Source organism: Carcharhinus amblyrhynchos, chromosome 11 (genome assembly GCF_965287045.1).
Source record: "Carcharhinus amblyrhynchos chromosome 11, sCarAmb.v2.hapA, whole genome shotgun sequence".
In the NCBI taxonomy this organism is placed as follows: Eukaryota; Metazoa; Chordata; class Chondrichthyes; order Carcharhiniformes; family Carcharhinidae; genus Carcharhinus; species Carcharhinus amblyrhynchos.
This window is the reverse complement of record NC_137334.1, coordinates 61,904,458-61,925,558: the sequence shown is the minus strand read 5'-3', so window position 1 is coordinate 61,925,558 and position 21,101 is coordinate 61,904,458. Positions and strand designations below refer to the sequence as shown.

Genomic DNA, 21,101 nt, shown 5'->3' with positions numbered 1-21,101 from the left:
CAATGCCTTAACCATCAGTCAAAGCCTGACAAAGCTTGCCTATTTTAACTCTCATCATCAGTTAACTGGTACATTCTTCATGGCACACCTACCAATCAAAGTCAACACTTTTCTCATGAAGTATAAGTTGCTGTTCTCTTTATTTTTCATTTGTGAATTGTCCTGATGAGTTCAAGGCAAAAAGCTTCAACATATGAATAACAAAAGCTGCTGTTGGAAATCCTTAATCAAACTGGTGGTAACTTGCAGCTAGAATAAAAGGGAACAATTGGTTGAACCAGAGTCTGGGCATAACTGTACTTTGTTGAAAAATGCTTTGGATATGCTGAATTATTGGCATTATTTGTACATTAATTAGATAAGAGATGGAAACTGAATTATACTGTTGTAATCTAACTGTAGGATGCAGTTGATATTTAGAAGTCTGCTTTTGTTATATTGTTTATTAAATTGATCTTGCTTTTTTGCACTGGATATACTAGCTTTGTATTTTTATGTTCCTTTTTAATATTTGCATGGAGTTTGCCAAACAAATTGGGTTCACAGTTGAGCAGTACAGTATGAAATTTTTGGAGATGAATTAAGCTTCCTTTTGGAACTGTTCTTGATGATCAATAAATAGTTTGCAGTTCACATGCAAAACCTAGAACCAGTCAAGATTAACTGGTTCCAGTTTGGATGAGGTGTAATCCACATTCTTGTGGGGAGGTTGAGCAGCTGAGGAATAGGGTGCGCCAAAGACTGGGGAGACAAATGAGAATGAAGAGTAGTTCAGAAACGGGATGAATCAGATGAGGTAAATGCAAGATGATATGGTAGCTTTGGAGTGAAAATGTGAAGGCACATGGTGAGTAAGTTTGAGGAGCAGGCATGTCACCATGTGACACTGATATAATACCAATAATCAACTTGGCTCAGAAGGAAAATTTGGAGCCTGTTATTCCTGGCTTTTCTATTCATGAAAGAAAGGGGTCAGGTGATAAGATTGACCAGTTAAATTCCTGTAACAGAACTTGTTAGATAATTGAGGAGCAATAGAAGAGCTACTGTACCATTGGGTGTATTCTCTATTCCACCAAATAGTTGGAAGGAGAGGAGTATTTCAAAAATAATATTTGCTGGGGAATTTCAACTATCCTAGTATAGATCAGTGGCAACAGTCTAAAGGGCAGAGGGATAGGAGTTCTTGGACGCGTGTACAATCTCAATCAGTATTTCTAGTTCAATATATAAAGAAATAGTGCTGGATCTAGATCTGGAAATGATGGGGGATGTTGAGTATTTGGCGGGGCTATAATCATATCAGATTTGGAATAGTTGTGGAAAAGGACCAGGAACAATCAAGTAACAATAATTAACTGGCAAAGGATTTAATGCCAGTGAATTTAAATAATCTAGCTTGGATGAATTAAGATTGGGGTAAACCATTTTGAACAATCTGCAATGGGGAGCTTTGAAGGGAGTTTCTGTCTACACCCAAACTATCTATTGCAGAGGAAAAAAGGCATCCAAAGTGAAACCTCAAAAGTTATGATTAAATAATAAAGGATGGCAGGTTCAAAAATTTGACGCCTTAACTTAATGAAATATCCCAAAGTGCTTCATGGGAGCATTGTGAAAGCCTGAGATGCTAGGCTGGATTCTTCACCTTGAGGTTGGAGCAGGAATCTGATTTATTGTCTCCTGCAGCTGCTGGGAGGCAGGGATTTGGTGGATAAGCAGGAGGCATGGTTGTGTGCTGGAGTCAGGCCCACCACCCCTGGAAAGAGTTCAGAGGCTGCTGGGTGTGGAGATGGGCTGTTAGCTGGGGCCAGGCTTGGCTCAGAGTCCAGCCACCCGAATCTGTTAAACTGGCTGTGCCAAAGGGAAAACTGTTGTATTGGCAACCTTCTCTCTTAGATTAATTTCACAATTGTTCAATATTTACATGAGGTGTCAGCTGCATGCTGTTGAGGGCTTGTTAATTTACACTAATTTTATTCCAATATAAAAAAAGTTTCATTATGAATGATGACTTGAGCTTTTCCACAAGTGATATTGTTTGAATTCAACTGTGTATACTAAAGTGGCCATTGAAAGTGCATTGATGGGTATGAGGAGCTTGGTTGGCATGGAGGATAAGGAGCTATTCAGGGTGGATGGTCAAGTATAGGCTGGCATAGAAATAACTTAGCACTTCCTTTTCAAAAAGTTCCCAGGTATAGATTATGGGTCATGAGGAGTTGTGAGCATTGACAGTACACATTGTGAGGTATAGGAGATACCTATCCCCACTATGTAGCTGGTTAAGTCAGGGATTGAGGGACTTATAACCCACACCAGTCTGCACCTTTATTTCATGTTGTGGAAATGGGATTGGATGTCCTGGAATTTAAGGTTCTGTGGAGTCTCCCTGACTCAAATCCAGCCCATTAGGTCAGGTGACCAAATGCTTGGTCAAGGAGGTCTTGAAGGAGAAAAATGAGGTAGAGGTTTGAGGAGGATATTCCAGAGCTTGGGGCCAAGGTAGCTGATGACATGGGCACCCACAGTGGAGCAGTCATAACTGGGAATGCATGAGGCTAGTATTGGAGGATGCAGATATGAGCTGTAGGGTTGGAGAAATTAGATATCGGGAGGGATTTGAAAACAAGGGTGAAAATGTTGAAGTCCAGATGTTACATAATCAAAATAATGTACATTATTAAGCTTGAATAATGGGGAATTGAGACTTGGGAGTAGAGTTGTGGATGGTCTTGAGTTTGCAATGGGTAGAATGTGGGAGATCAACCAGGGGGGTGTGTTCGAAAAGTCACATCTAGAAATAACAAAGGCATAAATTAGAGCTTCAGCATCTGTTGAGCTGAGGTGGGAAAAAGGTGGTCTTAGTAATTGCACAAATATGGGGTTTGAATCTAATCTCTGCAAACTTGGTGTTGTCTGCTCTGATCAGACTGTTGCTGAATACACTTATTCTCTGATCTGAATATAGACAGTACAGAGGATATCTTAAAGTAGAGCAGTAGCTTAAAGTTTGGCAGTACTTGAAAGTATAAAAGGAGTCCTGTCTAGATGGATGTCAACATAACTTGGCGTACAAGTAGAGTGTAGACATTGTGGAAATTCTCATCATAGTTTTTAATTCTTTAATGTGGGAGAGGTGCCAGAGGAGGATTTTAAATGTTACAACCTGGTCAAAACAGGGGAGAGGAACTTGCCAATGCTGGCCAGCCCAGTTGGTGTTTGGGAAACATGAGATATTAATCAGGAACAATTTCTGGACTTGGAAAATCATAGTCTAATAAATGAAGTCAGCACAGATGCTACAAGACAAAATATTTGATACCATTTACTTTGAGGTAATGGAAAGAGTTGTTGAGGATAGTGCAATTTTTGTGTATCTCTACTTTCAGAAGGCATTTGGCATGTGAGTAAGATTATAGCCCTTGGGCTTTAAGGAACAATGGCAGCATGGATACAAAATTGCATGAGGGTCAAAGAAGAGTGGTATGAACAATTGTTGCTCAGACTGGAGGGAAGTATATCGTGTTCCTCAAGGGTTGGTATTTAAACTTGCTCCTTCTGCATATATGGGGCATAATTTCAAAGTTTGAAAATGATGCAAAGTAAGTGTAGTGAGCAGTGAAGAAGATAACAACAGACTTCAGGAAGACATGGGCTAATGAAATTGGCAGACACATGACAGATTTAATGCAGAAAGGTATGAAATGATAAAAATGAGAGACAATATAATTTAAACAATCCTCCTTTGAAAGGATGCAAGAGTAGAGATCTGGGGGTTGCATTTTATTTGAAGGTGAGAAAAGAAATTGAACAGTTTTTTATATTTAAAAAAAGGGATCCTTGGCTTCATTCTAAAATCATTGACTATAAAAGCAACAGGTTGTAACTTCCAGCTCCCCAGCATTGGTATGAGGGGTTGGGGGAGGGTACCACAATGATGTGCTGGTGAGCCCCTCTTGGAACTTCACAGGTAAGGATTGCACAGTAGTTGCTCTGCATTGGGAAATGTCAAAAATGGAATATAATAGAATACTTATGGTTCTGACAGGTTTCTCCTTCTCCCTGTTCCTGCCTGACTCCCCCCTGTGATATTCATCAATTTGCATTTCCCAATTTCTGATTCCACCAGTGACTGCCAACACCCAGTGCAGTCTGATGCTTTAATAACAGGAGGGACTGTGCCTTACTTTAGCGTGACACTGGGATGAGCTGTGCTGCCTGAACCTGAAGATTGGTTTGGAAGAAAATTGGGCATGGAGAGTCAATCTGATGCTGATCATCACTGAGGAAGTTGCAGCCTGATGAATAAATTTTTAGAAAGCACTGGCACTTGGCAAGAATATTGCATATGATTCTGCATACCATGCTTTAGAGGATGTCAAGGCCTTGGAGAAAAAGTGGAAGAGGATTACTGGAACGGTATCTGAAGGACCACTGCATGAACTGCCTAGAGAAGGCTGAATGGCCAATGTGAGCAAAATCAATTAGGAGGAGATTTTATAAAAATGCTCAATTGTGACTAATAGTTTTGAGAGAACCAGTGGTTATTGATCTGTCAGTCACTAAACTGTTTCTTAGGACATGAATTGAAAAAGAATAGGTGTAACTTGAGAAACCTTCTACAGATCAAGATTGTGATTCCACAAACTTAAAGTGTAATAGTAACATTAAAAAAGTTAGGTAAATATTTATGGAGGTAAAACTTCACAGGGCAAGAGATAAAAGATACCGGAGTTGAGGGGATTGAGCTATGAGGAGAGGCTGAATAAACTAGGCTTGTACTCGTTAGAGTTTAGAAGAATGAGGGGAGATCTCATTGAGACGTATAAGATGATGAATGGGATGGATAGGATAGAGGTGGAGAGACTCTTCCCGCTCAAAAAAGACAGTAGGACTAGGGGGCACAGCCTCAAGATAAAGGGGAGGCGGTTTAGAACGGAGTTGAGGAGGAACTTCTTCACTCAAAGGGTGGTGAATCTCTGGAATTCTCTGCCCGTTGAAGTGGTGGAGGCTGCCTCGCTAAATATTTTTAAGAAGCGGGTTGATGGGTTCTTGATAAGAGAGGGGATTAAGGGTTATGGGGAGAGGGCGGGAAAGTGGAACTGAGCCACAACAGATCAGCCATGATCTTATTGAATGGCGGGGCAGGCTCGAAGGGCTAGATGGCCTACTCCTGCTCCTATTTCTTATGTTCTTATGTTCTTAAAAGATGGGCTTCATGGCTCCTTGCTTTGCTATTTGGCTCCCCAATACAGTGTGGCTCTGCTATTGCCATTTTTTTCATGCTATTTGCTATATAGACCTGCTATCACTTTCTTTATTGTTTACAAATGGAAATATCTTAATGCTATTTAAGGATTATCACAAACTTCAGACCATGCCAGCAGCAGGGATTCTTGAGTGCTGCTGCAGTGAATGGAGTTTTGGATAAATGCCAAATTCATGCTGGCAGCAGGGTGGGAACAGACATGATTGGCAAATCCAGCCCTACATCTAAGAAGAAAACAGAATAAGACTCTGTGCATCAAAAATAACAATTTTTCTCTTTGACTTGTTTCTTGTAGGATGTGAAGGTTGTGTTGCATATTGCACAAATGTCTTAAATTTTAACTTATTGTTGCACTGTTTACATAGCAATGTGGTTAATGGCAAAGCTGTCATTTCAAGTTTATTTGCTCTTCAGGCTGCAAAGCCAGTATGAAGTGTCTGACTCTTTATTGTAGTTCCAAAACTTTTTTAAGTCTTAATTTCCAAACTTTCTCAACCCTAGATCAATTTATCTCGTTTTTCTAATTGGGCTACTCAAATGTCCAAGTCTTTTTTAAAAAAAATAAAAAGCAGTCTCTAACTTCTAGACTAACGTGTATTGAAAATTGCACTTGGAAATTGGTTGATGTGATGTATTGTGTTGAAAATACAAGAAACAGTTGGAAAGCCTGAGGTGCCTTTGGCATTTTTATTGACTTAACCCTTCTGTGATTGTGGATAAAAGTTCAAGATTATGAAGGTGATTTGATGCAGACAAATAGATGTTGAAGGATTCAAATACCATAGGAAAAAATGTGAAATCGTGGCTCATTTCTCTGGTGCCAGTTTTAATTGGGCCTATATACTTGTCCATTTTTTCTGACTCTTTCATTACTACTTCTACTTCTTCCAGCTTCCCCTTTTTTGTTCTGACTACTTTTACAGGTGGACAAAAATGTAATTGTTCACCCCTGAATTTTTAATGAATATTTCCATAACCACTCTTTCAATTGGTGAAAAGAATCAAAAGTAAGAAAAAGGGTTCAATTACATTTTGTTTTGGCCCTTATTTTGCTGTACTCTTACTATGATTCTCCAATTTCCAGAATGTAGTTTGTTAGCCTATCGTTAGATCTAATGTTGTTGCATAAACTGCACATTACTTTTTTGTATTTAATATCCCATAATCTCAATCTCATTGAGACAATGATATTTCTAACTTAACGTTTTATTTGCATTTGGTGCACTATGGTTTTAAAGCAAAGATGGCTGTTAACAGAATACAGTAAATGCTCTTGGGTGGTAGTCACTGGCATTTGGATGGTTGGCTTGCAAACCTGGAGCAAAGTATAATTTGTCAAATTTGGGAAAGATTAAAAAATGCAATATTGCATGCATGTACATTTGAACTTGTGCCTACTTTTTTTGGTCTGGCATCCCTCTTCCTCCTCCCCTGTCTCTGATTTAATTTCAAAATGCAATTCTAACCAGCTCTGAGAATAATGTCTGATTCACTTCCTGTTTCAGGAATTTAAGTGCTCAGCTGTTAAATTAACTTAGTTCAACAATGTGCCTCCCCCTCCCCCTGGCATCTCCTAAGGGTATGGCAGCAATACATACTTGCAGACATGTGCCAATATTTTTCATATTACATGCATGTTAAATGTGTTAAGTCAGAGATTTTTGACCAATATGGGAATTAAGGGTTATGGAGAGCAGGCGGGTAAGTGGAACAGAACCACAATCAGATCAGCCATGATCTTATTGAATGGCGGGCAGGCTTGAAGGGCTAGATGGCCTACTCCTGCTCCTTTTTTTTGTTTTTATGTTCTTATGTTAACTTTTCTTCCCTCCCTTCACATTGTAGCATAAAGTTGAGATAATATTAGTCCCTCACTATATAGCACTGTTACAGCAGTTTTTTTTTGAGGATGTATGCATTATTTTATTTTTAACATTGTTAATTTTGGAAAGTTGTTAAATAGGTGAAGATTCCTTTTTAATTTGTGCATTGAAATTGTGCAAGAGTTCAAATCAGGTCAGTATGAGGTTAATAGAAGCTGGTGACTTGTTAAATAACTAGTTTAGTAACCATTAGTGTGCCCATGTGTTTTGTTTAACAGTCACTTTTGCACATTGAATAGGTGTGTGAAGTGTTTGTGGGTATGATTTCAGACTGAAATATTTGAGCACCTCAAAGCACTGACCTTTTGCCAAGTGTTTATCAATATTCTTACTTAGTCATTGTTGTTAAAATGCAGAGAGCTAGAAATATAAAAATTATTACAAATTGTCCTCTAGCATTTCAAACTGGAAAAAGCAAAGCAGAATAGCAGCTGTTTCTGCAATGTGATTGAAATTGGATGGCAGAGAAGCCCTATTACATGATTAGATCATTGAAACCATTTTTTGTAAAATTCTTAGTCAGATTAAACAGTTATTTGTTGCATGAGCTGTGTAGTGCTGAAAATTGAAGCTCTGTTTGAAATATGGTCAACAATCTATTGACCAAAGATGAAAGTTTATTTTGTCCATCATGATTAGTTTATTTTTATCCATTATGTTGCTGCTGATGGTAGTTAATTTTTTTTAAATCGTACTATCCAAGTGATTGGATATATTTTTTGAAAAAATTCATCAAATTTGATGCCTAAAGGTACTAAAGGATGCATGTGAGAATTTTAAGTTCACAACGTTAACATAGAATGATTTTTAAATTCTCTCTCTTTAGTAAGCTTCTGCACAAATTAAATAATTTCCCTTTCCCTGAATGACTAGGTACACTCTTTTGCTGTCAGACTGTAGATTTGTTGGGTTAAATGATCCTTCAACTTGTGTTAAAAATGTCTGATGGTAGCGCAACTAAAACATGAGGTTAAATCTATTACAGGATGAAAGTTGAATTTTAAGTTCTCCCAGAGATTAATGTTTTGACATCTTTGTTTTACTTGATTCTGTTTTTGTTCTTGTATGTAGGCCACAAGACTCCCAAAATGAAGAAGATGGTTCTGTGCCGGATTCCCTTTGGAGAAGATACAGTGAATTTGAATTGTTGAGGAACTATTTAGTTGTTACATATCCTTGTATAGTAGTACCACCTTTGCCTGAAAAGAGAGTGAGTAATTTTAATGTTGAAACCAATCCATGTTCCTCCTTCCCAATCCATAGAGAAATTTGTACACTTGCACAATAAGTACGCATTAGACAAATAGAGACGGGCTTTCCTTGAACACTTTAGTATTCTGTACCTTGCATGAAGGATATCCAAGGCTTCTACAGAAATTTTCTCAAATTTTTAGGAATATGTTCCATCCCATCTCTAGCAAGGGAGAGACCATGTCTACAGAGGACAGTCTTTTAGGAAACCAAAAGATGGTCTGGCGTTTTGCATAGACAAAAGTAGTCTTTTTAAGAAAGTAGCTACCAGGCGTCTCTTCCCAATTCAGGTCTTCATTTTATTAAGTGGATCTTGTTAAGAACTAAAATTCAAATTCTTAATTTAATGGAGTCAACCTCGCAGCAGCAGTCATTACAGAAGATTAAATTCTCAATGTTGTCATAATAGAGAATTAAATATCCAAGTGCCGGATAGCCATTCTTTGGCTTTGGCCACAAGTTTGCAGGACATGTCTCTGGAACAATGGAAACAAATTTAGAGTATGGAATTGTACACAAGGAATGCCCCAGTTTTTGGATTGGGCTTGATATGAAACAATCAGTCGTTGTTGGACTTGCTGAACCTGATTTTAATCTTGCGATAACCCTGTCTTAATTCCTCAACCTTTTTCAAGGTTGAGAACTGCTTTTTTTCCCTTTTTCATTTGTGGGACATGGGCATCACTGGTCAGCATTTATTGCCCACTCCTAGTTGCTCTTGGAGGGCAGTTGAGAGCCAACAACATTGCTGTGGCTCTGGAGTCGCATGTAGGCCAGACAAGGTAAGGACAGCAGATTTCCTTCCCTAAAGGACATCAGTGAACCAGATAGATTTTTCAACAATTGAGAATGGTTTCATGGTCATCAGTGGACTCTTAATTCCAGATACCTTTTTTATTCAATTCAAATCCATCATTTGCTGTGATGGGATTTGAACCCCAGTCCCCAGAACGTTAGCTGAGTTTCTTGATTAGTGGTCTAGTGGTAATACCACTAGGCTATTGTCTCATCTGATATCAACCTAGGATAGACTCAACATCCTTCCATAATGAGTACAACTTGAATAACATGTCCTTTCTTCGTTCCTGCAGGCAGAATTTGTTTGGCATAAATTATCTGCTGATAACATGGATCCTGACTTTGTTGAACGACGAAGGATTGGTCTTGAAAATTTTTTGTTGCGTGTTGCTTCACATTCTACTCTCTCTTGTGACCCAATTTTCTATTTATTTTTAACACAGGTATCAGAAGTTTGCTCCTCTTTTTTAAACTCTTTGCATTTTGAGTATCCTTAATTGTGAAATGCAGTTAGTTAAACTTTGTGGGGAAGGTTTAAGAGCATGAAACCATATATTTTTAAAGAAGCAGAGCTGAAGAAGTTCAATATATAGTAAAATATTGTTGAGCAAATGACTGAGATCTTTGCCTGATTGCTGTGCTGCTCATGAGGCATATCATTTTATAATTTGTGCATGCAACACTTGCTTTTGGCATAGACCAGTCATGAAATGGATGTAAAAGTTAAGTCAATTTCAAGTGCGGACTATCAATATTTCATTTTGTTGTTCCTGTTTTGTGGATATATTTTCTTTCCTGTGATTGCTTGCTGCTGCGGCCGCCACTGCCACCACCACTAAAACTCAAGCAAAGGATACAAACATTAACAGGAATTATCTATTTGACTTGTCAGTAAGTTTGCTTCCATGAACTGCCTGCCATATGCTCCTATGGGTTCAAGACTTTGCCCAATGTACTAAAGAAAACAGGTTTTAACAGAATCTTATAGAATCCAAACTATAATTGCGTCAATGGCTGACAGCTTCATTTTCCATTATTATTGTGCAAATTATTTCACTTTAATTTTCTTTCTTTCAGAACCTGAGTATTTGCAAACTTGTAAGATTGAAACTACTGGGTTATTTTCAGTTTTTTTTTCTGTACACTTTTTAAAAATACCAAAAAAAGCCATAATACTATTTAGAGATACCCACAAAAGTTTACAAAATAATTCTGCAGCTCCCAGTATCTACTGATAGTTAAAAATAAAACTGAGCCTGTAAGTGCCAATTACTTTGTAAAAGTAACAACTACTGAAGAGAAAGACATGCTGTCAAAGCTACTCATCAGGGCAGATTTGCAAAAATATTAACCCTAACCAGAACAATGAATTATACTCATACTTATGCTGCAAAAGTTGTCCACTTTAAAATTGGTATTCTTGCAAATCTGTCCTGATGACTGCAAGATAAAAAACTTCAATAGCATGTCCTGTTTTTCTTCAGCACTAATCATTTTCTATGATACACTGGCATTTTGGAAGCTGCATATTTACTGTTTGCTGTTTAATTTTTATTAGGAAAATGGCTGGAAAGAAGCAGCAAATGAGTCAGGATTCCAAGCTAAGGTAAAATGCACTTCTTGATCTGATTTTTGAGCTGTACTAATTTGATATTTCATGTTTTAAAGTGAAGGTGGGGAATAACGTTGCATCCTTCAAAGCCATGCAAAGATAACTAAATTTTAATTTAAGTAGAACTTAAACATCTACACTTTTCAGCAGTGAGGAAACTACATCAAGCTCAAATCTGAGTGCATTGAGATTCCCTGGTTGGAATTTAAGAAAACTATTCCAGTATGGCTTCTCTGGAAGAAATTAAATTCCTGATTAGGATGGACCATTTAGTGCCTGCTGGAATAAACAATTTCCTGAACTAGAAAGTTCCATATCCATTTGGGCATTTTTGACCAAAGCATGAAAAAGGTGCACAATTTGCACTGAGCCAAATTTGTAGTAAGTATTCGGGTGACTGTTCCCCTCATTATGAGGTCTTCATTACTAATCTCTACACCACATGCCTTTTTACCATCTGACTTAGTACAGATGGCATTTCTGTACCTCTTATTGTAAGGAATGATTTTGTTTCTCCATAAGGTGGCAAATAATTAATAGAAAATGCCCCACCTTTTATGTCCAGCCAGTCTGTGTGCATTTTAAATATTTAGAGTACAGCATTGCCTTTTTCACCTGTTGAAGGTGACTTCAGGTTTGTCTTACTGAATTATGCATAACCAAAAATATTTTTAATTATCAGAAATCTAATTCCTTGTTTGTCTGGGTCCTTTACAGCTAAACTCTCAATAATACATCAAAGCAGTCACACTCTCTGATGTAAAGAAAAATAATCAGTTGTTAATCACACCTTTTTTTAAACATGCCTTGTCAGTGTTGTGTGCCGCACTAGTCATCAAATGAGACTAGCATATTATCTCCTAATTTAAAGAACAGATATACACCATATCCCAGTGCAGTCCATCAACTGCATTTACTTGCCTTTGCAGCTGAGCCAAGTGAGACATAAGTATGCATTTTTAAATCCTAAATAATGTCATCTATCATTTGGGCATTCAAAAATCTGAACACTCTACCACCTTCATGGTTAACCGAGTGCCAAGAGCACAGCTTACTTGCAATTGTGTTATCTTTTGCCAGAAGTGTCCCTTGCTGCTTGGTTTCAAAACTTCCATTTGTGTTCAATTTATGCTTGGCAAATGATGCGATGTACTTGCTTAACTTGCATTGGGGCTCTGGCCTTTGTCACTTGCCCTCAAGAATAAGAGCTCCTTTTGTCTTAGATTCAAAGCACTGCATTGGTCAAACTTGATATCATGAACTTCAAAGATGCTATTTTGAATCTTCTAGTACACAGCGCTTTTGAAATCTGTTCAGTTTGCATACTTGTAATGTCTGATTTTTGGGGCTCTGCTTGCATTGCCTTTGTTAGGTTACGTTTTTTGAAATTGAGTCCAATAGATTATCTGGAAAGTCTGTAACTCTTGGGTGAGGCTGGAAGACAGTTCCTTATGAAGCCATCCAGCACATTAATCTTCAGTTGAATGAGTCTCATCTTTTGAGAGGAGTGTATTAAGATTCTCATCTGCTCTTCTTTCTGTACCTGGATTAAACATTTCTAGGAAAATCCAAGATTTTGGTTAATTACTTCCAAAGCAGCTTAGTTTCATTGTTAAAAGCCCAATGTTAATACTCAAGAAATCAACTAATATTCTGTTGGTGTAACTATTTCTCAAGAATAGAATGGTTTTATTTTTGAAAAAGTTGGTCTCTAAACCATCTGATGGATATGGTAGAACAACCATGAAGAATCACTGCAGCCATGTGAGGTTTCTTCCTGCTAAACCTTCAATATGCTTGCTTACTCTTGTCTCCCTTCCTATATGATAGCCAAGCTTGTCACACCTTGCTATTTCCTGTGATTTAATTCATCTATTTCACTCTGCATCTTCTTGTCCTGGGTTGTTCAATATATAGCCTATCCTTTTTAAAAAAAAATTCAGCAGAGTTCTACTGTATTGTTCAGTATATCAAAGAACTTGATATTCTTGAAGTGTTTAATGTTTTAAGAGCCGATTTTAAAGGTAGAAAATTGAATTGCAAGTATGCTGTAGTTGTAGGATGCTGAGATGGGGCAAGGTGAGCAGGGGATGACGTGGTGGCAAATGATCTGTTTTGAACTGATCCTTGAGCAACTGATTATGCCTATGAAGCTGAACACTTGCATCACTTTAATGTGTATGCACTTGGTATTTCAACTGTTGGCAGCTCTCCAGCATCTGTGTGCTTCATGTATGAGTTTAGAGTTAGATGTCAATAGACTACATCACTGGGTCATTAGTCATGCCTGATCTTGTTACCATTTGTCATACACATTCCAAAAGAATTGTACTAGATCATGATCAGGAGCAACAACCCAAAACTTACTGTGACACCTGATTACTTTCAGTAAAATAGTTGTTTTAATTTACAATGGTGTAGTATTTACTCGTCATTGAGTTCTTTCTGGGGATCAGGTATAATTTTAAATCTTGCTTTTTTTTTGTTAAACCATTATATAATTGTCAAATGGCTACTGCAGTGGGACATCCAAACTGCTGCACTAGTTCTCATATATACAAACATGAAGCAGAAGGAGGCCATCTGGCACCTCAGCTCTACTCTGCCATTCACAGATCCTTGTGGATCTGTTCTGTCAAGTTCACATTACCATCTATCACGATAGCCTTAGCTTCCCCATCTACCTTCAATGACCCTGCTTTCACCACCTGAGGCAGTGTTTCAAAGTCACACAACCCTCAGGAAAATTCTCCTTATCCTGTCTTACAAGAGTACTTGTGACTTCTGGGTTGGTCCACAAGAGAATGTTCTTTCCATGACCAGCTTGTCAAGACTATTTTGAATCTTGTTTACTTCAGTTGAGTCACCCTCACTTCTCTAAACTTCAGTAGAGACAAGGCCAAACTAAGACAACTGCTCATCCCTAGTATCAGTCTAGTAAACCTCCTCTGAACTGCTTCCAACACATTTACCTTCTTAAATAAGGGGACCAAAACTGCCCATAATGTTCAAGATGTGGTCGCATAAATGCCCTATATAACTGAAGCATAGCATCCTTTGTTCAATTCCTCTCAAATGATGTTCCATTTAGCTGCCTTAATTACATGCTGAACCCATGTGCCCTAGAATACCTAGATTCCTCTGTGCTGCAAATTCTGCAGCTGTTCTGTTTGTGGTACTCACCATTTTAATGCCAAGTGAATAATTCCCACATTATACTCCATCAGCCAGACTCTTACCCCCTCAACCCACATCTGCATACTATTGTCATCTTTACAATATAACTTGCCTATCATTGCATAGTTTGAAAATGTAGCTACCATGCCTGCTTCTCTCATCTAAGTCATTGACATAAAATGTTGAGCCCCTAGCAGAACTCCAATCATCTTTCACATCTTGCCAGCCAACCTTCTTTTGCACCATGAGCTCTCATTTTTTGTAATAACCGGTGTGGCACCTTATCCAGCACCTTCGGGAATCCAGTATCTATAGGCTCCCCTCTGGCACATGTTACCTCTTCAATGGATGCTAATAAATTGGTTAATTTTCTGATCAGAGAACCATGCTATCTCTTCCTGATTAACTTTACTCTAAGTACCCTGCTATAACCTCAATGATGAATTCTAACACCTTCCTCACAACAGATATTCCTGCTCTCTGCCTCCATCCATCCCTGAATAGAGAGGTTAACTTTGCTACTTTTCGGAATCTAGAGAACTTTGGAAAATTTACACTAACACTAGTATCTACTATCTCTAGATCTTTAAGCTAATGCCCATCTGGATCTGGATGCTTGTTGGCAATCAGCTTTCTCAGTAACACTTCCTGGATGTTTGTAATTTCACCAAGTTCATCCCTCTCTTCCACCTCCCGATTTACAGCTATTGCTGAATGTTTTTTATCCTCTATAGGGAAGAAGAGCAAAAAGGTGTTCATTTCATTTGCCATTTCCTTATCTACTATTAACTCCCATTGTCACTCCAAAGGATCATCGGTCTACTTTCTCCCATCCATTTTTTTCACTTCTAGCTAGCTTCCTTGTAGTTCTAATTTCTCTTAATCGTCTAGTTATAATGTGTTTTTATATGCTGTCCAACCCTTTGACCTGCCACTCATCTTTGCACAACTATGACTTTTCCACAAGTAATGCTTTCTCTAACTATTAACCATAGATGGTTGTTCCTCCCTTAGAATTTTCTTTAGGATTATACTAGCTGAGTATTCAGAAATATCTGTTTCCCACTGCTTCTCTTGATCTATCCTATAGTCTATATCAGTTCACTTCCACTAGCTCCACTTTAACATTATATAGTTGTCCTTATTTATATTTAAAATACTAGTGTGGGATCTCCTATTCTCCCTTTCAAACTGGATGTAAATTTAATTGTATTGTATACCATCATTATGGTTGCTAGTACCTAGAGGTGAGGCCATTAATCCTATTGCATTACACAATACAAATTAATGTGACCTCCTCCCTAGTTGGTCCTATAATGTGCTGTTCTGAGCAACTACGTCACAGGCATTCAATAAACTCCTTATCCAGTCTCCAACTGCAGTCTGATTTCTTTCCAATTTATGTGGATTAAAGTCACTCATTATTACTGCTAATCCTTTATCACAAGCACCCAGTGTTGTTTCTTGTATATTTCATCCTACTTTGATTACAAATGAGCCTATAGATGTGCCTACTAGGTTTCTGGAGGCCATTCCATGGCATAATATTACAGCTAAAAGGATTGTAGAGGAGTTAAAACAAAGAACAACCCAGCACGGGAAACAGGCCCTTCGGCCCAACGAGCCCGTGCCGCCACATCACCCTACACCTATTCTACCCTGCATGTCTACGAATGGAACCCCTAACTTAGCCAGATTCAGGGGAGAATAGTGTCAATTTGGTAAAACCAATCAGCCTAAGAGCGCATCTTTGGGGTGTGGGAGGAAACCTATGCAACCACAGGGAGAATGCGCAAACTCCCACAGGCACAGGCCCAAATCCATGTATCTGCACAGCTAGCAGTGCTAGTCACCGAGCTGTTGCGGCACCCGTCTACCAGTCCAGGATCAAGCACACACACCGACACAAAGTACTAGGCCACTCCCGGAACTTCCAAGAGCAGCCCACGCACGACCCACCGTGTGCATGCCCCTCGTTTGACACGAGGTGGACCTCCACCTGCAGAATAAAAAGACAAAAACGTTAATCTTACAAGCCTGCTTTTCTGGTGTCTCCCGAGGTTCTAACCTTATTTAATAGCCCCTACCATAACCCTCCATCCTCGTTTCACTCATGTGTCTATCTAACTGAACCTTAAACGAGTCCAACGTTCCTGCCTCCACCACCCTACTCGGTAGCGCGTTCCATACCCCCACAACTCTCTGCGTAAAGAACCTTCCTCTCACTTCCAAATTATACCTCTCCCCCTCACACTTAAATCATGACCTCTCGTGTTTGTACCCAGTCTAGGGAGCAGTCTCTCACTATTAACTCTATCTATTCCCTTCAGTATCTTGTATACCTCTATCATGTCCCCCCTCAATCTCTGTCTTTCCAAGGAGAAAAGTCCCAGTTTCTCTAACCTTTCCTCGTAACTCAGCCCCCTCCATGCCAGGCAACATCCTGGTAAACCTCCTCTGCACCCTTTCCAGAGACTCCACGTCCTTCCGGTAGTAAGGTGACCAGAACTGGATGCAGTACTCCAAATGCAGTCTAACCAACGTTCTGTACAACTGAAGCATTAGACGGCAGCTTTATACTCTATCCCCCTTCCTATAAAGGCTAACATTCCATACGCCTTCCTAACAACCTTCTCCACTTGTGACGCAACCTTCATGGATTTGTGAACCTGCACTCCCAGGTCCCTCTGTATGTCTATACTCCTAATCTGTCTACCTTTTATCACATAGCTCCTCTCTGCATTATTCCTTCCAAAATGCATCACCTCGCATTTGTCAGGATTAAATTCCATCTGCCACCTATCTGCCCAATGCACCAACCTATCTATATCCTGTTGTATCACCTGACAATCCAGTTCAGTACCTGCCATCTTGGTGTCATCAGCAAACTTGCTGATCACACCACCTACACTCTCTTCCAAGTCATTTATGTATACTACAAAGAGGAGAGGTCCCAGTACTGAGCCCTGCGGCACACCACTGGTCACTGGCCTCCAGCCCAACAAGGTCCCCTCCACAACTACCCTCTGTCTCCTATTACCCAGCCAGTTCTCAATCCACCTAGCTACCTGGCCTCGTATCCCATGCGCCTTAACCTTTTCTACCAGCCTACCATGAGGAACTTTGTCAAACGCCTTACTGAAACCCATATAGATGACATCAATGGCTCTCCCATCGTCAACCGTTTTAGTCACCTCCAAGAATTCCACCAGATTCATAAGGCAAGACCTCCCTCTAACAAAGCCATGTTGCGTATCCCTAATCAGATCGCAACGCTCCAAATGCTCATACATCCTACCCCTAAGTATTTTTCCATTAATTTCCCCACCACTGATGTCAAACTCACCGGTCTATAATTTCCAGGGTTATCCCTACTACCTTTTTTGAACAGCGGTACCACATTTGCTACCCTCCAGCCCTCTGGGACCTCACCTGTGTCCAAAGAAGAGACAAAGATTTGCGCCAGAGGCCCAGCAATTTCATCTTTCACTTCCCTAAGCAGCCTGGGATAAATACCATCAGGCCCCGGAGCTTTATCCGTCCTTACGCTACCTAAAAGCCCTAGCACTTCCTCCCTCGTAATAGATATCTCCTGCAACTGATCCTCCGCTCCCTCCAAGAGACCGCACGATTCCGAACCCCCCTCCTTCGTGAATACCGACGCAAAGTATTCATTCATTCAGGAGCTCCCCCATTCCCTCCGACTCAATACATAACTCTCCACTCTTGTCCCTAAGAGGACCAATTTTCCCTCTAACTACTCTCTTGCCTCTAATATAGGAATAAAATGCCTTTTGGATTTTCCTTGATCCTACCAGCGAAAGCCATTTCATGCCCTCTCTTCGCCCTTCTAATTCCCCTTTTTAGCTCCCTCCTACTCTCTCTATATTCCTCCAGCGCACTCTCTGTACCCAGTCGTTTCGACCTAACATACGCCTCCCTCTTCTTCCTGACCAAGTCTTCAATACCCCCTGTAATCCACGGCTCTCTAATCCTACCTTTCCCATCCTTCCGCTTAACCAGAACATACCTCCCCTGCAACCGTTTCATTTTACCCTTAAAAGCTTCCCACTTGCCAACTGTGGACTTTCCAGCTAACAGTCCCTCCCAATCAGTGTCCTGCAGCTCCCTCCTAATCCTGCTTAATTTAACAACTAGATATGGAAATATAATCATATCAAGGATCAAATTTTATCTTATAGGTTGTGATTAAAGCAACATGTACCTCCAGAATCACAGCATTGAAATGGTGATGTTAAACTAAGCCATGTTGAGGGCCTGTAGACAGGATTGTGCAGAGGATTGGGATAAAGGAAACCCATTTGTACTTTGCAATCTGAATTAAGTTTGTCATGAAGTAAGAGGACCACTTAAAGAGAAACTGGGTCTGCATTCTGAGCCTATAGTTTTGGACTTTTTAAACTTTAGGGAGACATTAACTTGAGCGGGTGAGTTGGCTAGGTAGCATTTAAGTGGCACAGCATGAGATGAAAAAAAGCAGATCAAATCTTTAGTATTACCATCAGTGGTAGGTGAAAGTGAGGATTAGCAGGCCTTATCAAATCAAAGAAAATTGAGTGAAGTGAATTACTAATTGTAATTCACTCACCGCTTGGGAGAAGGAAACCTCAATGTGACTATGATCATGACATTTTGATAGTGAAATAAAAACAGAAGAATATGTTGGTTGTTGCAACCTGATGAAGAAATAAATCCAGATGATTCTGAATTTGACATTCCTCAAATTAGATTGAATTTATTAAGATAAATTACTGAGCATCTTCCAGAGAAAAATCAATGATCTGAGTTATTAAATCTTTTGGAGATGTATGTGGGGATAAACTGGGAAGTACTAAAGTAGTTGTGTGATGTAGAAAATGAGCAATATTCGTAAACTTAATCCACCCAAGTTGGCACAGATTCAGGAGAGGCTGACATTTGTTTAATGAGATGCTGCAATCTCAGTCAAACACTTTGAGAGAGTTGGTGGATTGTTGCACACCTCATAGTGGAGGCAGATGAGTGCAGCGTAAAACTGGGGAAGGTTTAAAAAGAGAACCAGTTACTGGGCAATGATGGGAGGAGCAAGGAAAGTGTGCAAGTGCAGAGGCAGATGCAAGAAAAGTTGACTAATTGGAACCTGTTGAAATTAACTGCATAAACTGTAGGACTGTTAAAAACAGCTTATGATCTGAAGAATGTAGATAAATCAACAGTCGTGTGATCTTGAGATGAAGATTGAGGAGCAAAAGTATTACTGCTGCAAATAATAAAAGGACAACAATTTGAAGCAAATGTTTGAAACTATACCATAATTCAAAACAACTTGATACAGCTTGCATAGACATGGATACAAAGTGTTGTTCACAGCTGGTGTTTGAGTAATTTATGATTTTCACAACAGCATAACTACCACAATGATCACTAAACTTGTAATTACAATAAATTGATGCTGAAAATGATGAGAATGAACAAAGGCATTAATCAGTTACCTTGGAAAAGAACAGTGTACACTCGGATGCTAGATACACTGAAAAAAGTCTATCATTTCTCAACAAAGTGGAGATGGATTGTCTGACGGTAGAACTAAGGCTGGTTAACAAGGGAAGGGACATAGTGACCTTTCTGGATGGCCTTGAACACAGTTGAGAAAGCAAACAAACAGGTTGTCTGACAGTCTGAGCAGCCAACTCAACCTTGTGAAAAAAATTACTTCATTTTGACATTTCAAGACTCAGTCAAACTCTTTAGACTCCACAAAGGAGATTGGAAATCCAGTTCAGTCTAAGATTTTATCCTTCTGATCCTGCCTAGCTCCAGGGATATTACAGGAACTACTTTATAACGATAGCAATGAAGTTCAGCTTGTGACTTGTGATCAAGGACTGAAGGCTTTTGAAAAGAGGAAGCAGCTGAAAAAAGCAGTGTCAAGAAGAAGAGAAAACATGATTGCAGATGTCTTATGATTTTATTAGAAGGAATCTTCAGTGGAAGAGAAGGACTGGACTATTATATTGTATATTTTAGATTTTGGAGCTCTAATAGTGAGGTTCTGAAAAATGAAGCCAACTTTGCATATTGATCACTTAAGTTTGGGGGGGAGAGTAGGGGAGAGATGTGAACTGTGCGTTTTAAAGAAATGTTTCTTGTGGGGGGAGAACTTTTTTAATACTTCAGCACTGCCAATTGTCTCTAACCCACAGGCCAGTTGCTGAACATGCAGAAAAATAATTGCTCCTAATTATCGGTTTATTTTAATGTGAGTTGATGCAGTTTTGTTTTTAGGGTTGTCCCTGAATTTTCATTAGTTGATTAGCACATGATGTGCTCTTGTCAATGGGAGGAACTAGCCACAAGGTAAAAGCAGGCAGCTGCTGTTTGGATTTGTAGGGAGCAGCAGCCCTTACTCTTGTGCTGAGGAGTTTGTGTCTGAGGAACACTGTTTAAATTGGAACTAATAGAGATGGCTAGCAGAATTGTATCTTAAGTATTTCAATTGGTAAACATTATGCTAATTAATTACAATACAGTTTAACGATGATGAAAGATTTCTTTTAATAGAAGCATCCTAGTAGGTCAATTGAATCATGCCTGAAGTGAAGCAGCTTATGCTCACACTAATGCCAAAATCAAAAATAGTTGAGGTCTAGGCTGATTTCATAATATACTTTGGAGATTCTGATCTGGTCCTTGACATGCCTCACTAGCTGTCATACCCTCCTGCCCCTACCCACTGGTCATTTCAGGAAACCCATTCCAATGTAATGTGACTGCCTCCTAGTACAAAGCATCCAGGTAACATTCCTCTCTGGTGTAAAGTATGCAGCTTGGCCTTGAATTTAATGACTGAGCTGAAGTTCAAAGAATCCTACAGGGCACAAGGAGGCCATTCAGCCCATCAAGTCTGCACTAACCACAATCCCATCCAGGCCCTTCTCCATAACCCCTGCATTTACCCTAGTTGTTCCCTTGACAGGAAGATACAATTTAACATGGTTATTCCATTTAATCTGCACATCTTTGTACTGTGGAAGGAAACCAGAGCAACCAGAGGGAGAGACTGGGAGAACGTGGAATCTCCACATTGACCCAAGCCAGAAATCAAACC

At 39.4% G+C, this 21,101-nt stretch overlaps 1 protein-coding gene across 1 annotated transcript in view; it reads left to right on the top strand.

Moving 5' to 3' along the window:
• snx4 (sorting nexin 4) overlaps positions 1-21,101 on the top strand; it is a 54,109-nt gene that overhangs the window by 6,814 nt on the left and 26,194 nt on the right. The window contains exons 3-5 of the mRNA XM_080199241.1: positions 8,227-8,365; positions 9,498-9,647; positions 10,763-10,810. Coding sequence (XP_080055367.1) covers positions 8,227-8,365; positions 9,498-9,647; positions 10,763-10,810 — 337 coding nt within the window. The remainder of the gene's footprint in view (positions 1-8,226; positions 8,366-9,497; positions 9,648-10,762; positions 10,811-21,101) is intronic.